The sequence below is a fragment of the Chlorocebus sabaeus genome, chromosome 12, assembly GCF_047675955.1.
Source record: "Chlorocebus sabaeus isolate Y175 chromosome 12, mChlSab1.0.hap1, whole genome shotgun sequence".
NCBI classification, from domain to species: Eukaryota; Metazoa; Chordata; class Mammalia; order Primates; family Cercopithecidae; genus Chlorocebus; species Chlorocebus sabaeus.
In genome coordinates, this window is record NC_132915.1 from 80,422,186 (window position 1) to 80,440,840 (window position 18,655).

Sequence of the window (18,655 nt, forward strand, 5' to 3'; positions counted from 1 at the left end):
TAATGCTAAATCACCAAAAATATTACAAACATGATTAGTATTTGAAATGGAAAAGATGTCTGCTGTAATGCAAATTAATACTTACCATCTCATAACCTTCTAAGCACATGACTTGTACTTGTTCATTTAATGCTTAAAATGGTCACATGAGGTGAGTACTCTTATATAGGTGAGGAAACTGAGGCACAGAGTGTGTTGATAGCTTGCTCAAGATCACACAGCTAGTAAGTAGTGAGGCCAGGATTTTGACTTAAGTAGTTGGTTGTAGAGTCCGCGTGTTTAACCACTACACTACTTTGATAACACTATTATTATTATTATCTTTTTTTTTTTTTGATACCTAGTCTCACTTTGTTGCCCAGACTGGAGTGCAGTGGCATAATCACAGCTCACTGCAGCCTCGAACTCCTGGGCTCAAGGGATCCTCCCACCTCATCCCCATAAATAGCTGGGACTACAGGTGTGTGCCACCATGCCTGGCAAAAAATAATCTTAATAAAAATGTTCAGAGTAAACATAGTAACATATATGTTTCTCACAGTAAACATAGAGAAAACATCACAATTCCACTTAAAGATATATTAGACTTGAATAAATGAAATCTTAACATATTTTTGGTGAGGAATCTGAATATTTTACATGTGTAACTATTTTATGTTAATGACTTCATTGTAACTTACACTGAATGCCATATCAAAGTTGCTGTTAGGACTTTATTACTATTCTCTTTTAGGATACACCAACATTTGAATTTTACCAGCATACGTGACTTGGTTTTCTTAGTTTTTGTCATTTTTAAGAATCCTGGTAAATAATTTTAAATAATTTATTTGTTACTAAAATTTGATATATCCTTAGTGATCATTCAGCACATTATCAAATTATCTAGCCAACTTAAAATACTTGATGAATACATTAACAAAAGTTAACGTTTCTAGTTTGCCTCACTTTTCTGGAATTATTCTTATTTTGCAGGTTAGTCTTGCCAACTACCGATGCCACAGAATTTAATTACCAATTGCAAAGCCATTTTCATAGTCATAATTATATTCTAGGCAATATTTTTTCGTCAGGTTCTCCTCCAGTCTGCAATCAATGTCCTCTGCATCACTACAAAATGATGGGACCTGCAAGTAAAAAATGAAGAGGATAAAGTGTAAATCACTTTCCTGCATGCCTTGGATAAAAACTTTGCTCCCCTGGCCTTCACATCTCCATCAGCAGGAGGGAAGGGACGGCCCCAGAGCTCTACACATTCCTCAAAGGGATTCTGACCCTCCTCCCCTGCGGCCTCTAACTGTCTATTGGTCACCAGGATTAGTTTCACACCTTTTATCTCTGTTTATGTCACTCACCATGAGAAACCCAGGGCTCCTGGGATATCTCCTGGCTCTAAATCTTCATCCTATATGGCTCCTTGGAACCCTTTCTCTGACCCCATCTTCCACTCCTCTTCCCCAATCCCCCAAGCCTTCCTCTATGCCCTCTGAAGCTCAGTCAGTAATTAGCAAATCTGTTATTTTCTACCTCTTCTCTTTATGTTCTCTTCACCTTTGCCCTAAAACCTTTCCAATTTTCCAGAACTTTTCCCAGAAAATATTCTAGAAATACTAGAAATTCCAGAATCCTGGAATTGGTAGCAGGACTGGAAGTGGAGGAAGGTCCCTCTCACTATTTATTGCTGTTTCCAGATCACACTCCCTCACATCTCCTTAAAGGCTCACAGCTCTGAAGCTCATGCCATCAACTCTACCACTCATTGACCCTTCTGGTGACAGTCACCTGCAGCATTTACCCTCTGCGTCACTCCCTCATTCCAAGAACATTTGGTAACTGTCCTGTTATAGTTCTTGGTGATTTCTATAGACACCGAGCAAATCCTTCCATCTCCTTGGATTCTCAGTTCCTTTCCCTCTTCTTTCTTGTATTATAGCTTTACTCTGTCACTCTCTCCCGTAGTCATACCCTCAGACCTTGTCATTGTCAGAAACTGCACCTTCTCCTCTTCTCAGGAATCCAACAGTTCCTTGACTTCATCAGAATGTATAATCCATTGACCCTAGTGCCTCTCCTTTAGCCCCTCATGTCTTCATGTCTTTGTTTACTCATCTAAAATTCCATAGTCCATCACCATGGAACGTCTCCTCCCTTGCAAGCCTCTTCCTCAATTTGTTTGTCTGGACAACACTTACCCTTGGTTAAATTAATCATTCTGCTTTCCCACACCTGTACTACATGGTCCGCTAAGGCTTGAGAAAAAATGTAACCTTGCTGGCTGCCAATCTTACCACAATTCTTTAGCATACTTATTCATCCTTTCTTAGAAAATTATTTTACACCACCTTCTCTCTTCTTAAGCCTCCAACAACTCCTCCCCATTCTTACTCTCAGATGATCATCTTTTTATGCTGATCAAAATTGAACTCAGAAAAGAGACTTCGTTCACACACTTCCATCCTCATGAGTACCCAGTACCTAGACCTATGCCCTTTTACACTATGCTTCCTTTACTCTTCTTTTTATCCCACAATCTACCTCCAATGTATCAGCAAGTCCTACTGAATCTACTTTCAGAAGATATAAAAAAATCCATTAAATTCTCACCATCTCTAGTGCCACCCTAGCCACCATCACCTCTTGCTTTCCTTTCCTATGTGGTCTTTTTACTCTCTTCTCTTACCTTCTGCTTCTCCTAGAGCCCAAACTCATCAGTAAGTTGTTCCCTCAAATGGCTTTCCATCTCAATTAGAGTAAAAGGCAAAGATTTACAGTGACTTTCAAGGCTCTCCACAGTCTGATTTCTCTTCTTACTCCCATCTCCTCTTCCACATGTGATCTCTTTGACCATGTATCACTTAGCCCTTCATCCTCTCTACCTTTGCCACTCTGACGTCTTTACAGTGGCTCAAACTCCGAAACACACTCCTGCCTCAGGGCCTTTGCACTTGCTGCTCCCCCTGCCTGGAACGCACTTCCCCTAGATATGCTCATGGCTCACTGCCTCACTCCTTCAGGCCTCTTCTCAAATATGAACCTAGTGAGGTTTTACCATCTTCTGTTTTATTTTATTCCATAGCATGCGCCATCTGACATGCTACATATTTTCCTTGTAATTTGTTTATTGTTGGTGTATTTATTAACATGTAAATTCTATGAGCACAAGGAGTTTTGCCTGTTTATTCAGATCTAAATCCCTAGTGTCTAGAATAGGATATACTTACTAAATATTTATTAAATGAACAAATAAGCATTTAATAGTACATTCTAATCCCTTATAGAATCTTTAACCTGCTATAATTTAGTGTCTGGTAGACACTGAGTCTAATACACACAAAAATATTTAATATTTTAAAGATTTCTTTATCACTTTGGGGTAGAGTATAATTAGTGTGAGTGTATTGTTGCCTTTCAAGTATAGGTCTATAGTAACAGAGGCCTAATGGGTGTAATATTTTCTTGGTTTGCTAGCAACAGTGACAACATTATTTCTCTTTTTGGAATTTGGTTTTATTGAATAGATTTAAATATAATGTTTTTAATAAGTGTTTTTGAATGGACATTCGTTAATATGTTAGGTGTACTGTATGCTTGGCATACAGTAAGCAGCACAATAAAATGGTAGCAAATAAATAAAGTGCTACCCAGTCTACAAGGCATACAAATATGTATCTAGCATGGTTCCTGCCTTGAAGATGTTCAATGCAGTTACATATATTGCTCTGCTTTCTTTTCTTTTCTTTTTTTTTTTTGAGAGGGAGTCTTGCTCTGTTGCCCAGGCTGGAGTGCATGGTGCGATCTGGCTCACTGCAACCTCCACCTCCCAGGTTCAAGTGATTCTCCTGCCTCAGCCTCCTGAGTAGCTGGGATTACAGGCACACATCACCACACGTGGCTAGTGTTTTTTTTTTGTAGTTTTAGTAGAGACGGGGTTTCACCATATTGGCCAGGCTGGTCTCGAACTCCTGACCTCGTGATCCACTCGCCTCGGCCTCCCAAAGTGCTGGGATTACAGGCGTGAGCCACCGCACCTGATCTGTTTTTTTATAATTGTTGTAAGAGTCCTTTCTAAACAAAAATGCATCTTTTAAATCTTTTAAATGTACAATTATCTTTTAAGTGTCCAATTACCTTCTTATCGTAAACAAAATACCACCTACTATGTTAGGCATTTTTGTCAGACTTTAAATAATAAAGACATTCTCAAACCATCCAGATCTTAAGCTTCTCTGACTTCCTAAGGATGTTTTAAAAGATTCAAAAACGTTTTAATGCATATTTACTTCTAAGTCATTCTAGAAGTTCAAAATCTACGAATAATTTTAAATATTAGGTACATGTCTGGATCACAAAGAAGAGGGAAATAGGATGAGAAATTGCAGTTGTAAACGACTCAGAAAGGCTATGAAAGCTTTAATAATGTCCTTTATAAAAGGACAAACAATTAATGACTATTATTGATGTACCATTTTTCCCAAGGTAGTCTCAAATGCTTCAGAAAACTTCTTCATCAGATCTGTGTCATCACAACGTGCTGCTTTGTAGAACATCTCAAAGGACTTGAACCCGTGGTTTGCAAAACGTTTTTCTAGAAAATGTTGGACAAAACAGCTTCAGTTGGTTAGTGTTTTTAAAACAAAGATTTGACTTTCTATGAAATAATTGAAACAATGTTTTGATTCTAACATAATTTGTAGGATTGTTATAAAAACAAGAGATGGCAGTTAAGGAGAGTTTCTAGGCATTAACTGATCATAATAAACCATGCACCAAGCAGCACTGGACTCGGTTATCCAGTGAAGAGTTTACTTTTGATATATTATTCTTTATCTTCCACTCATACAAAAAAGCGAGTATTTAAGGGAAGAAGATATATAAAAATTGTTTTCATTATATTCCTGGGAATTTTTGAAAAATCCTGGCTGGCTCAAAGTTATTATATCTTAGATAGCATACATATTATATTTTCAAAAATTAGGCATTGAAACATTTCTAAATATTACTTTTCTGCAACCATATTCCTTGAAAGTGTAATGGTCATAAAGATAAATTTCTCTCTGGATCAAAAGCTTGCACGGTAGACTTTGCAAAATGCCCCTGAAGAATTCAGGGACAGTGTCCTACTAGCATCCCACCGTCTCAATCTGTGAAAGAAGTGAATAGTATTGTTTCTATTTACTACTGCAGTCTGGAGGGAAAATAGCTCTGTTAAGTGGGTTTCATATTTTTTCCCAAGATACTGGTATTTAAATTCCATCTATGGTAGAGAATCAAAGATTCACTTCAGAGAATATTTATTTACACTAAATGAATGCATTAGGTTATTTTTATAATAATGTTTATTTAATATTATAGAATGGTTTAAAATCTAAATCAAATATGAAGAGACTGTGATTGATGTATTTTATTCCATCACATATGTTAGATTTTATTTTAAAGTCAGCTCTTCTGCAGAGTATAAGAATTTTTTCTCTATTTTTTTGTGCAACAGGGTCTCATTCTGTTTTAGGCATTAACTGATCATAATAAAACATGTACCAAGCAGCACTGGACTCAGTTATCCAGTGAACAGTTTGCTTTTGATATATTATCCTTTATCTTCCATTCATAGCTGAAGTACAGTGATGTGAATCAAAGTTCACTGCAGCCTCCTTGAACTCCAGGGCTCAAGCGATTTTCCCACCTCAGCCTCCTGAATAGCTGGGACCACAGGAGCGCACCACCATGCCCAACCAATTAAAAAAAAAAATTTTTTTTTTTGTAGAGATGGTAGGCTGGTCTCGAACTCTTGGGCTCAAGTGATCCACCCACCTCAGCCTTCCAAAATGCTGGGATTACAGGTATAAGTCACCATGTCTGGCCACTATGAGACTTGAAATTCATGTTTACAGGTTCAGAATTACACAATGTCAAGTCTCCAGATATTTCTAATAAATAACGAGAAGGCTCAGATGGTTCTGCCTTAAACTGAATCTTGTCCTACAGCAATACAATTTATAACAAGACTCTAGTGGCTAATATTTTAAATCCAGGAAAGAGTAATTCTCTTATTCACAAACATTTCAAATTCATAGCACCATTTTTCCCTAATTCCTATTGTAAGGCAATTTTCCTCTTTAACATTTAGAAATGTATACACATTCACACACATTAAAGAAGTCTAGAATAAAATTAAAACTTACTGGCACAGTCTGGCCATTCAGTGGTATATGTTGGTTTCCAGACACCATCTTCATAAGCACAATAATACTTGTCAGTAGACCCTTCTGTAAAATCATAGCCCTCCAAGCAAGTTAATGTACAGTTGACTCCAGTACTACCTTGAGCACATATAAAATCCCCATTTATAGGTGTGAATGGAATTTCACAAGGAGAACCTGTGTAAAAAAAAAAATTGTATTATTCATATATAGTGGTACAAGAAGCATAAATTAAATTCCAGGAACTTAAGTGGAATTTTGAAAAGGACTCCTTCTGTCTACTACTATTTCTAGAAAAGCTTTTACCATATGTCTTTAGTGCAAGAGAAGGACAACACTTGCTTTTTGGTCCTGACATACATTGAAAAGCTGTACCTATGTGTAAATAGAGGTTGTGCATAGTTTTATAAAAAGGTAAAGTACTTCTGACTTGGAGTTGTTATTATTATTATTATTATTATTATTATTATTATTTTGAGACAGAGTCTTCCTCTGTCACCCAGGCTGGAGTGCAGTGGTGCTATCTCGACTCACTGCAGCCTCCACCTCCCGGGTTCAAGCAATTCTTATGCCTCGGCCTCCTGAGTAGCTGGGACCACAGTCACACGCCACCCACCATGCCTGGCTAATTTTTTTATTTTTAGTAGAGACAGGGTTTTACTAATGTTGGCCAGGCTGGTCTCAAACTCCTGATCTCAAGTGATCCACCCGCCTCAGCCTCCCAAAGCACTGGGATTACAGGCGTGAGTCACCATGCCCTGCCCTTATTTTTGACATTCCTTTAATAAAAGCAAAAACTGGATAACATTATGTAGCAAATATATTTTCAGAATCTGTCTTCTCAAACATTTAAAATAGGATTATGTCAATAATACATTGTAACCTTAGAGAAAATGTTAACGAAATGTTAACTAAAGACTATTCTGGGAGAAAATATTTTTATCTATCACAAGGTCAAGGAATGACAATGGAAAACCTAAATAAAACCTGTTGGTCTTCCAACTGTAAAAATCTAATGCTCATAGCCTATTTTATTTCATAAAACAGAGCACTATAGCAATGACATGTAGTAAATGTCAACTAGAATTCTGGGGGCTTATGAAGACAATACCTTTTATGACAATATGGATATCACATGTCCTGTTATTGCCTGAGGGGTCAGTAGCTGTATACTGTACTATAGTCTCCCCTTGAGGGAAAAGGTCTCCTTGTGTATGACTTCTGGTAATGACCAATTCAGCCCCTGGAAAGGAAAGAAGGCAGTCAATTTTTAGGTTGCATTCACATTATTTTACTTTTTTTTTTGAAATAGTCTTACTCTGTTGCCCAGGTTGGAGTGCAATGGCATGACCTCAGCTTACTGCAACCTCCACCTCCCGGGCTCAAGCAATTCTCCTGCCTCAGTCTCCCAAGTAGCTGGGATTATAGGCACTCGCCACCATGCCCAGCTAATTTTTGTATTTTTAGTAGAGACGGGGTTTCACCATGTTGGCCACGTTGGTTTTGAACTCCTGACCTCAGGTTATCTGCCCACCTTGGCCTCCCAAAGTCCTGGGATTACAGATGTGAGTCACTGTGCCCAGCCTGTAGTCACTTTATTAGTCTCTTATTTGATTTGAAGTTTCATGTCCTACTTATGTAAATCAGTTGGGCATTCCATGTTGCTTTGCCCACTAGTAGAAAATAAGAGATTTAATATTTATACAGTAACATAGAAATAGTAGATTCAACAACCCCATTAAATTAAAGCTTTCTTTGATAAACAACTGATTTTCTCAAAGTCCTTTAAGATGTCCTACAAAGCAATTAGGTAATAGGTAAGTCTGCTACAACATTGGGATTTTAATTAAGAAATTACTTAATTTGCATTTTTTATTGTTTTCTGGGTTTTACTGAAATCTTTAAAATAAACTTCAGTTGTATTTGCTTAGTTTTTTTCTACTTTCTTATGATTTTTTATAATTTTATTTGTCAAGTATTTAAGAACTGAGTCTGAATATATAGATCTACAGTAGAGATGCTGATAAAATGCATGGTTTCTGCCTCTAGAACAACATAAGCTTGGAGACTCAAGAAATTCATTAGAACCCTGCTAGGTACAACACCTAGTGCAGGTTCAACAAATGCCCATGGAATACTGAATTAGGAAAACCCTCATGGATAGGTAAGTTTAATAACGGTAACTTATAATTATCCTAGCATTAAAACATGTTAACTTATATAATTATTGATTCTCCTTGACAGTTTTTATTTGCTTTTTCTCTTTTATCCTATTAAAAAGTTTTTTAAACTAAAAAAGAATTCAGTGCTACTATGCTGACAACAAAGTCCTTGTCACCTCACCTGAGTTGTCTGAGAATTGAGGCTCATCCCAGCTTGCAGCATACACCTTCTCTGAGACCTGGATGGGAGGTGGAGATCTGCACCAGTCTATGACAGGTGGTTCTACATCTAAAGAACGTGAAATCAAAGAAGTTACAACTGATATTCATAAATGATGAGGAGGTTTTCAAAAGAGAACTGAAGTCAGTTTGTGCTGGCAGACAGCCTTGAGCTTGTAAGAAACAAGGCTGACCCTGTGGCTCCTTTGATGTCTTTTCCCTGATTCTCAACATCAAAGGAAAGAGCTGCTTTTGCTATACTGCCTCCTATCTGTTGAAGAAAAAAATGCCACCTTCCTAAAATCATCTTGGGCACAAGTGTGTGAAAGGCAATTCCTGACGTGGTGGGCATTTAAATTGTGAGTTCTGTCCACGGTCATTGAGCTGACCCAACTGGAAGGGAAGAGAACCATTCCAGACAAGCTGAAGGAATGAAATGACCACACCTGTCATTCCCATGATGTTCCTCTTATCTGAAGGGTCAAGACAAGGGCTAATAGATGGCTAAATGGAAGGACCATGGGCCAGAAATCCGAGTCATGTTGCAAAATAAGCATGATGTCAGTGTGGGTGGGCTACTGCTGGGAGGCCAGGAGATTATTTCCAGAGGTGGAACATTGGAGCTAAAGATTTCTAAGGTTGGCAAATTCTAGGTGAAGACAAAGAGCAAAGTGGGAACCTGGAAGTGGGGAAAGGAGACAGAGGATGAAAACCATGGTAGAAGTTAAAGCACTGGGAGTCTGTGTTGTTGAGCACTGGAACCCAGGCTGAAGGGTGGATGTGAGGTGGGGTGAGTGAGCCAGGTTTCAAAGCCATGATTGAATGTGGTGGAGTTTTTAGGATGTCAATAAAGAACAATAAAGTGGATGTATAATCTAGGCAAGACCATTGAGGACATAGGCATGGGCAAAGATTTTATGACGAAAACATCAAAACCAATTGCAACAAAAGCAAAAATTGACAAATGGGATCTAATTAAACCAAAGAGCTTCTGCACAGCAAAATAAACTATTATCAGACTGAACAGACAACCTACAGAATGGGAGAACATTTTTGCAATCTATCCATCTGATGAATATCTAACATCCAGAATCTATAAGGAACTTACATTTACAAGAAAAAAACAACCCCCATTAAAAAGTGGGCAAAGGGCATGAACAGACACTTTTTAAAAAAAGACATTTATGCAGCCAACAAACATATGAAAAAAAGCTCAACATCACTGATCATTAGAGAAATGCAAATCAAAACCACATTGAGATACCATCTCACGTCAGTTGGAATGGCAATTATTAAAAAGGCAAGAAACAACAGATGCTAACAAGGCTGTGGAGAAATAAGAACGCTTGTACACTGTTGGTAGGAATGTAAATTAGTTCAACCATTGTGGATGACAGTGTGGTGACTCCTCAAAGACCTAGAACAAGAAATACCATTTGAACCAGCAATCCCATTACTGGGTATATACCCAAAGGAATATAAATCCTTCTATTACAAAGATACATGCACGTGTATGTTCATTACAGCACTATTCACAATAGCAAAGACATGGAATCAACCCAAATGCCCTCCAATGATAAACTGGATAAAGAAATTGTGGTACATACACACCATGGAATACTATGCAGTCATAAAAAGGAACAAGATCAGGTCCTTTGCAGGGACATGGATGGAGTTGGAAGCCATTATCCTCAGCAAACTAACGCAGGAAGAAAACCAAACACCATATGTTCTCACTTATAAGTGGGAGTTCAACAATGAGAACACTTGGACACAGGGAGGGGAACAACACACACTGGGGCCTTCAGGGGTTGGAGGAGAAGGGGAGCATCAGGATAAACAGCTAATGCATGCGGGGCTCAATACCTAGGTGATGGGTTGATAGGTCCAGCAAACCAACATGGCACACATTTACCTATGTAACAAACTTGCACATCCTGCACTTATATCCTGACTTCAAATTAAATTAAATTAAAAAGGAGGGTGTATAGGAAATAATTTTATTTTAATTTAATTATGCATTTTTATACATCTGAAATGTTCTTATTATATGCCTTTGAGGTTTGAGGGAGATAGCAAAAACATTATTTTTCTAATTTTGTAGGTGAGGAATGTTAGACGAGGCAAACTTAAAAAACTTGCTTGAGGTCAGTAAGCTATTAAATTGTAGCCACAAGCATTAAGACCAAGTATTCCTATCCAAGATACATGAAAATACATACTCTGAAATTAACTGAACTGCACCTGTGAGAATATATGGATTCCCATTTTAAGCTAAGTCTCGTGAACATATGTTCAATTTTTGTCTTTTCCTCATGTTTGTTATTTCATTAGTGCAGACCTTAGGTTTATTACTTTACTACACTGTACACTCTGTAGACCAGTGATGCAGTCCCTTTTGTTCATGTTCAGATCTCCACTAGATAGCACAGCATCTGTTCTATAACAGGTGCTCAAAACAAGTTGCTGAATAAAGGATAAAGCAATGCTCATAGCAGGTCAGTATACTTTGAGAATGCTGAATCAAGTCAATTCATAGCTAAATTTACAAATCCGGTAGTATTTACTATTTTGCCAAAAGAAATGACAATAGAATATTCAAAGATTTTCTGAGCATATCTGATTTTATTCGGATGTTTTAAAGTTAAATCACAGGTGCAAGAGGGCAGTAAGGCTCGGTCAATCACTTTCAAAAGAATTGGAGGTGCCAGCAGATGTACTGTCTCCAAAGGAGAGGGACAGCCCACTTCAAAGCAAGTGAGACAGCACTTTGTGGCAGCCAAGGAGAAGCATTCCTGGCTTGCCTCTCATTTATCAGGGTGACACCAACACCCTGAAGAAAATAAGAAAAATGTAAGCTTTGGTGTATTTTCTTTCTCTCTCTGTCTCTCTGTCCCTTTCTGTCTGTTTCTGTCTGTCTGTCTCTCTCTCTTTCTCTATCTCTCCCTCTCCCTTCCTATATCCCTCTCTGCTTCTGCTTCCATCTTCCCCTGCTTCATCTTCCTTCTCCTTCTTTCTCTTTCTCTCTCTCTCTCTTTTTTTTTTTCTTAGATGGAGTCTCTCTCTGTCCCCCAGGCTGGAGAGCAGTGGCGTGATCTTGGCTCACTGCAACCTCCGTCTCCTGGATTCAAGCAATTATCTTGCTTCATTCTCCCAAATAGCTGAGAATACAGTCATGTGTCACCACACCCAGCTGATTTTCGTACTTTTAGTAGAGACAGGGTTTCAGCATGTTGGCCAGGCTGGCCTCGAATTCCTGACCTCAGGTGATTCATCTGCCTCGGCCTCCCAATGTCCTGTGATTACAGGTGTAAGCCACCACGCCTGGACCTTCTCTCTCTCTTTCTCTCTCTCTCTCTCTCTCTTTGAGATGGAGTTTTGCTCTTGTTGCCCAGGCTGGAGTGCAAGGGTGCGATCTTGGCTCACTGCAAACTCCGCCTCCTAGGTTTAAGCAATTCTCCTGCCTCAGTCTCCCAAGTAGCTGGGATTACAGTCATGTGCCACCACACCTGGCGAATTTTGTATTTTTAGTAGAGATGGGGTCTCTCCACATTGGTCAGGCTGGTCTGGAACTCCCCACCTCAGGTGATCCGCCTGCCTCGGCCTCCCAAAGTGCTGGTATTACAGGGTGAGCCACCACGCCTGTCCCTCTCTCTTTTATAATTTGGGAATTCAGTTAAAGTCTAGTAGCCACTCGAGTACACATTTCACATTTCACTATGCTGACTCTTCATTATGAAAAATTAAAACTTGGCAAACTCTTGAACCACATTTCCAAGTCTAAAATCACTGTGTCAGATTTTTGAGAATCCAACATATTTTTCATGCAAATGGAAATGCTCATGTTTAAAACAACATGGAAAAAGGAATTTTTAAAAACTAAGCCTTGTGAAATAGTCGGATTTTTACTGGATTTCTTTCATCTACTTTTACCAAAACCTGTAATGTATAGGGTAAGGAACCAGATTAATATACGTTAGTTATTTCAATAAGTTATGTAACATTTTTAAAACAAAATGAATTTAACATAATGAATTTTAAAATAAACATAAGAAAAATAGACCTGAGATAAATATTGCAAAATGTCGGTATGTTGTCATCTAGCTTTCAGACAGAGCTTAAAGTATGGCAGGCACTGGATCAAGTGGTTTATATATTATCACAAATTTAAAATCTTACAATGAGGTAATACATTCGTTAATTTTATTTTTGGATAAAGAAATTGAGGTATGGAGCAGCAACCCTTGACTTTAAGTGGTGCAGATGAACATGAACCTAAGCAGCTTGGGTTCAGAGTCCATGCTCTTGCCCACTACAGATTGCTACGTAGCCTACCTCTCCATGTATTTTGTTTTGGTAACGCGCAGAAGACCAATTGAGAGATGATACAGTAAACCAGGCTCAAAAGATTTAAAAGGACTGATCCGACATGGTGGCTCTGAGGATGGAGAGAATGGGACAAATTTCAGAAATATCAAGTAAGTGAAACCAATAGCACCTGATACTGTCTTGGATATTGGCGAGAGGGCAAGGAGTCAAGCATGACTTCCACTGTTTTTGCTTGGTAGCTAGGTGGTTGGTTGCATCCTTTTCTGAGCTAGGAAATAATTTGGGTGAGTTTGAAATGCCTGTGAGGCATTCATATGGGGAAAGTCCATGAGGCTTTCAGAGTCCAGTTTGGATTCCAGAAAAGAGATTTGAACTGGAAATAGGAATATGGGAGTTGTCAGTGAACAAAATCACTCAGGAAAACTACAAAGAGAGAAAGAGAAGGCCAGGGCTGAAACCCTAGAGATGATCAACATTTGAGAATTAGCCTGAGGAAGAGAAACCTACAAAAGAGATAAAGAAGGTTAGGTAAAAATAATGGAGGGAAAAAAAAAAAAAAAGACAGGAAAGACTAACATCAAAGAAACTAAGGGAAGGAAAAAGTTTTGATAAGAAGTGTGTGGTTAATAATGTACAATGTAGCTGAGTGTAGTGGCTCACACCTATAATCCCAGCATTTTGGGAGGCCAAGGTGAGAGGATCACTTGAGGCCAGGTGTTTGAGACCAGCCTGGGAACACAGTGAGACCTCGTCTCTACAAAAAAAGTAAAAAATAAAAAAATTAGCTAGGTATGCTGGCACATGCCTATAGTCCCAGCTATTTGGGAGGCTAAGGCAGGAGGATTGCTTGAGCCTAGGAGTTTGAGGCTGCAGTGAGCTATGATTGTGGCACAGCACTCACTCCAGCCTGGAGGACAGAGTGAGACCCTGTCTCTGAAAAAATTAAATAAATGTAAAATATGAGGAAAGAGTATGTAAAATGAGGTCCAAAAAGTACAGAGTAACACTAGAGATCACTGGTGACTTTGATGACGGTAGTTTACATGAGTGAAGGGGACAGAAGCCAGACTTGGGTGACTCAGAAGAAATGGCAATTAAACAGAAAGACATGGCAAGCATTGGGAACTTTCATGTGGGTTCATATGGGAAGAAATCAAAAAGAAGCGGTGATAGTTAAAGGGTATGTAGGTTTCAAACAGGGAGTGGTTTGAGCAAGTTTCAATGCCAGTTGGAAGATTCAGTGACAAGGGAGTTGTTGATCATAAAGGAGAAGTGGTCTCTGGGGTTCTGGATTGCTTTCACAAAACTGCCCAATGATTCGATGAAGACTTACTATATTAGTCTGTTCTCATGCTGCTAACAAAGACATACCTGAGACTGGGTAATTTATCAAGGAAAGAGGTTTAATAGACTCACAGTTCCACATGGCTGGGGAGGCCTCACAATCATGGCAGAAAGCAAAGAAGGAGCAAAGCCACGTCTTGCACGGTGGCAGGCAAGAGAGCATATGCAGGGGAACTCCCGTTTATAAAACCATCAGATCTTGTGACAGATATTCACTATCATGAGGACAGCATGGCAAAGAGCCATGATTATGATTCAGTTACCTCCCACTGGGTCCTTCCTATGGCACATGGGAATTATAGGAGACACAATTCAAGATGACACTTGGATGGAGAAACAACCAAACTATATCACTTACCAATAACCTTGATATGGAAAACACAGTTGGCTTGGTTGCCGGATAGGTCAGTTGCTGTGTATACGATAGCAACATCTCCAATTGGGAAAAGGTAAGGTGGGGTGAAAGCTGGATGAACGTTGATTGACACCTTTTGGAGATACATAAATATTTTGAAAGTTAACATCAAAAGTGCATTTATTGTTTTTTGATTTATATATTATTAGTAATGTTAACAATGATACAATATTTCACACAGAGGAAAGGAAAAAGGCACAGTTTTCTGGCATATTTCTTTCCAGATTATCCTATTTATATGATTTATAGAATTGGCACACAACAAAATGTTGCTCCTTGTTTTTTAAATGTCTTTTATGTTTTAAAACGTCTTTTACATTCTTATGCAGTCTTTACAACTTAAAATGACTCTTAAATATTTCCATAATGTTCTGTAGAATAAATATATGATAATTTAAGAAAAATCTGTTGAAGGACATTAGTTTGACCCAAACATTTCCATTGTAAACCGTTTTGAACAGATAATTTAAAAATATTTTTCTTCTTCTTTTCTTTATTGATGCATAATAGATATACATAGTTTCAGGGTACATGTGATAATTTCACACATTCATATAATTTATGAAGATCAATCACTATACTTCAGATATCCATCACCTTAAATATTTATCTTTTCTTTATGCTGGAATCATTAAAATTCTTCCCTTCTAGTTATTTTGGAATATACAATCGATTATTGCAAACTATAGTCAACCTACTGATCTAAGTAAGACGAGATCTTATGACTTCTATCAAAACATATATTCGTACCCATTAATTCACTTCTCTTATCTCTCCTTCCCCCACCTTTCTTGGCCTCTGATAACCACCAGTCTACTCTCTATCTTCATGAGATACACTTTTTTTTTAGCTCTCACCTGAGATATTTGTCTTTCTGTGCTTGGCTTATTTTGCTTATTTATTATTTCCTTATAATAGAGTTCCATGAACAGAATTATTAAACCCAAATGTTAACATTTTATTAGTAGATAATATAAAATTTATTTCCAAATGAATGGTAACAATTCATATTCCCACTGTCAACTAGTGTCAAAGTTCCCCACATTTTCTGATCTATATTAAATATTATCAATTTTTGGTTAAGTCAAAAATTTGGCACCAGATCATTGCTTTAATGAGCTGTTTCTTAATGCTATATGCTAAGATTATATTCTCAAGTTTGCATGTATTATATTTTTTACTTCCTGAATTGTATGTTTATTTTTTTCATCCATTGAAAAATTGATAAATTTCTTCTTCACTGCAGTTTTAAAAATATTTCAAATAAGATTAGAAAGCTATTTATGAAATGATTTGATAAGCATCCAAATATATTTGATGGTAGCTTTTTAAATGATTTAAAGTATAATTTGGAAATATATTTTCTGTGTGGTATGATTTGAGACTTTAACTTTACATCTTAAAAATCACTCACTGTATTTTTAAATTATCACCCTTTATGATATTTTAAAATCCATCTTTATGGAATAGTACCGCATCATTCTGTTTATTTTTATTTTATTAAATATTTTGATTTCTGATGGATCCAGTTGTTTCTTATTATTCTTTTTGATACTTTAATCTAGGTATTCTTCTGCTTTCCATTGCAGAATCACTTTTCATGCTCAAAAATATGCTGAATGCCTTTGAAATATATTTATTCTATAAATATTTTGCTTTTTAATTTTTTTCTTTCAGAAAAGCTAGAACGAAACATTTTGTTTTTTAATCTACAAATATGGCATGTATTTCCATTTGATTTCATTATTTCACCTGCCAATGTTTTATATTTTCCTTTAGGGTGCCATTCACCCTTCTTTTTAAATAGAAACCTAAATATTTTATATTTTATCTTGCATTGTAAGTAGAATCCCTTTTTAACCTACTTAAGTAACCTATTACTATATATAGCATTACATATTTTATAGAATGGGGTGTGTGTGTGTGTGTTAATTTATCTGTATCTTGGTAGTCAAATAGTTATTTTGCTCCAGGAAATTAAATCAGGGATGCAAAGGGTAAGTTTAAAAGTTAAACTTACTTTTAATAGTTAATAGTCTATTATCTATATAGATAATAGTTAATAGTCTATTATCTATATAATAGACACACATAACAGAAATTAGAGATATAACTTATGAATCATCAGTGTTCCTTAAGAAAACAGAATGAATGGAATAGGAAAAATGTTCTAAGATATAGAAGAAAACTTTGATTTGAAGAAAGCTATGACTCTGTACATAAAAAGGACTCTCGATGTACCAAAGTTGATAAACAACAAGCATCACTTAAACAAATCCCAGATAACTTGATGTACAATTAAAAATTCCCACAGCATTCAGGAAGAAAAAAAGGAGATTTTTTAAAAAAAATGATAGTAATCAGCCTATATTACCTATCTCTTAGTCATTAAATGCTCATCTGGAAATAAAAGATGTTCTTGTACATGCAAAGGCTTAGTAAATATAGCACCTGTTTATACTTTTTCTGAAAGAATGGATTTTGAACCTACCTGAACCTACCAAATGAGGTGAATCACAACAAATCCCTCATAAGAGAGAAAAGTCATGGTGTGAAGAACTGACAGCAAACACCAAAACTATGTAAACATATACTCAGTATGAAAAATTGTGGTTGTTAGGGTTCATGTGTTATCAAAGGTTATGACTTTTTGAAGGGAGTATGCATAATGTAAAAAACTATATTAATTAATCTATAATAAATTAGAATAAGAATCCCATATTATATCAACAAACTATAAGCTGCTGAAAAGTTAAACTGATAATTTGCTCATTTTACTTGAGTGAAATGCAATAGATACTCTTATATTTTTGCCACAGATAATTGGGTAATGAAAGGCTTATGCATGTTTTTAAAACTTGATTTAAAAAGACTACATTGCTTCCACATATAATTGCAGCTACAGTCCTAAAGCTGAAGAGTATAAAGCGTAAGTAATCACATATTCTAAAGAGAGCTCCTAAGAATGGAAAAATCACCGGGAGGCTGACACAGTAGTGGCTGGACTGGTCCTGTGCCCCTTGCACTTACCACCAGTCCACATTAGAATATATATATTTATATATATATATATATATAATATAGAATACACACACACACACATACAAATACACATATATATGAAATAGGAGAATTCACTTGGGTAGAGTGTTGGGATATTTCCCCTGTCTTCTCCATGGGGGAAGGAATGGGGAGGAATACTGCCTTAAAGTAAGTGGCTGGGCTTCAGACAACCATTCGTAGAACATTGGCAGGGGGCAGGGGGTGCCTACAGAAAAGGGAGACCAGCATCCCATTCCCAGGCTGGATGCTTGCTGGGCAGTAGAAACCCATAGATTCACCCCAATGTGAGGGGTGCTGGATGAGACCGACACCCACACCTTGGAGTTTAGGGGCATATATGAATGTTGACAGGTGGCTGCATCTCTCCTGGTGAATGCTGAAGTCAGGAGGCTTCTTTGAGCAATATGGACAGACTGGGAGGAAGGCTGTTCTGAACATGGGTCAGCCTGTACTAACAGTTGTTGGCATGGTGAAGACACATAGGCTGAAAGGGGAGATGGCAGTGCTTGAGTCGTTCTGCCCTACACCCTGCTCTAGGGGTTTTGAGAGGTTGTGGGATGTATGACAGGGCCTGGAGCTAAGGGGAAGGGCAGAAGGGGTCCTGCCAGAATGCACCTTCATGGCAGGTAACTATAAGGGGTTGGGGAGGGGGTGGTGCTCCTACAGGGCCTCCTGCCGAATCTGCACATGGACTACATGCGAGAGACAATGGTTTTCTTTTTTTCTTTTTTTTTTCTTCTCACAGTGCATCAGCAATACAGAGAAGGCCATACAGCCTTAAACAAATGAAAGACTTTTGAAGCTTTCCTCAAAAACACTCCTTTCCCAGCTGTGTTCATTTCCTATTGTTTCCATAGCAAATTCCTTAAAACTTGGCAGCTTAAAACAACAGAAATGGGCTAGGCACGGTGGCTCACGCCTGTAAT

The 18,655-nt window shown here is 37.5% G+C and overlaps 1 protein-coding gene across 1 annotated transcript in view; it reads right to left on the reverse strand.

Annotated features, from left to right (window-relative positions):
• SVEP1 (sushi, von Willebrand factor type A, EGF and pentraxin domain containing 1) overlaps positions 1-18,655 on the reverse strand; it is a 226,247-nt gene that overhangs the window by 121,396 nt on the left and 86,196 nt on the right. The window contains exons 9-14 of the mRNA XM_007968447.3: positions 14,610-14,739; positions 8,541-8,648; positions 7,309-7,440; positions 6,180-6,374; positions 4,464-4,585; positions 1,016-1,127 (exon numbers count right to left, since the gene is read on the reverse strand). Coding sequence (XP_007966638.3) covers positions 1,016-1,127; positions 4,464-4,585; positions 6,180-6,374; positions 7,309-7,440; positions 8,541-8,648; positions 14,610-14,739 — 799 coding nt within the window. The remainder of the gene's footprint in view (positions 1-1,015; positions 1,128-4,463; positions 4,586-6,179; positions 6,375-7,308; positions 7,441-8,540; positions 8,649-14,609; positions 14,740-18,655) is intronic.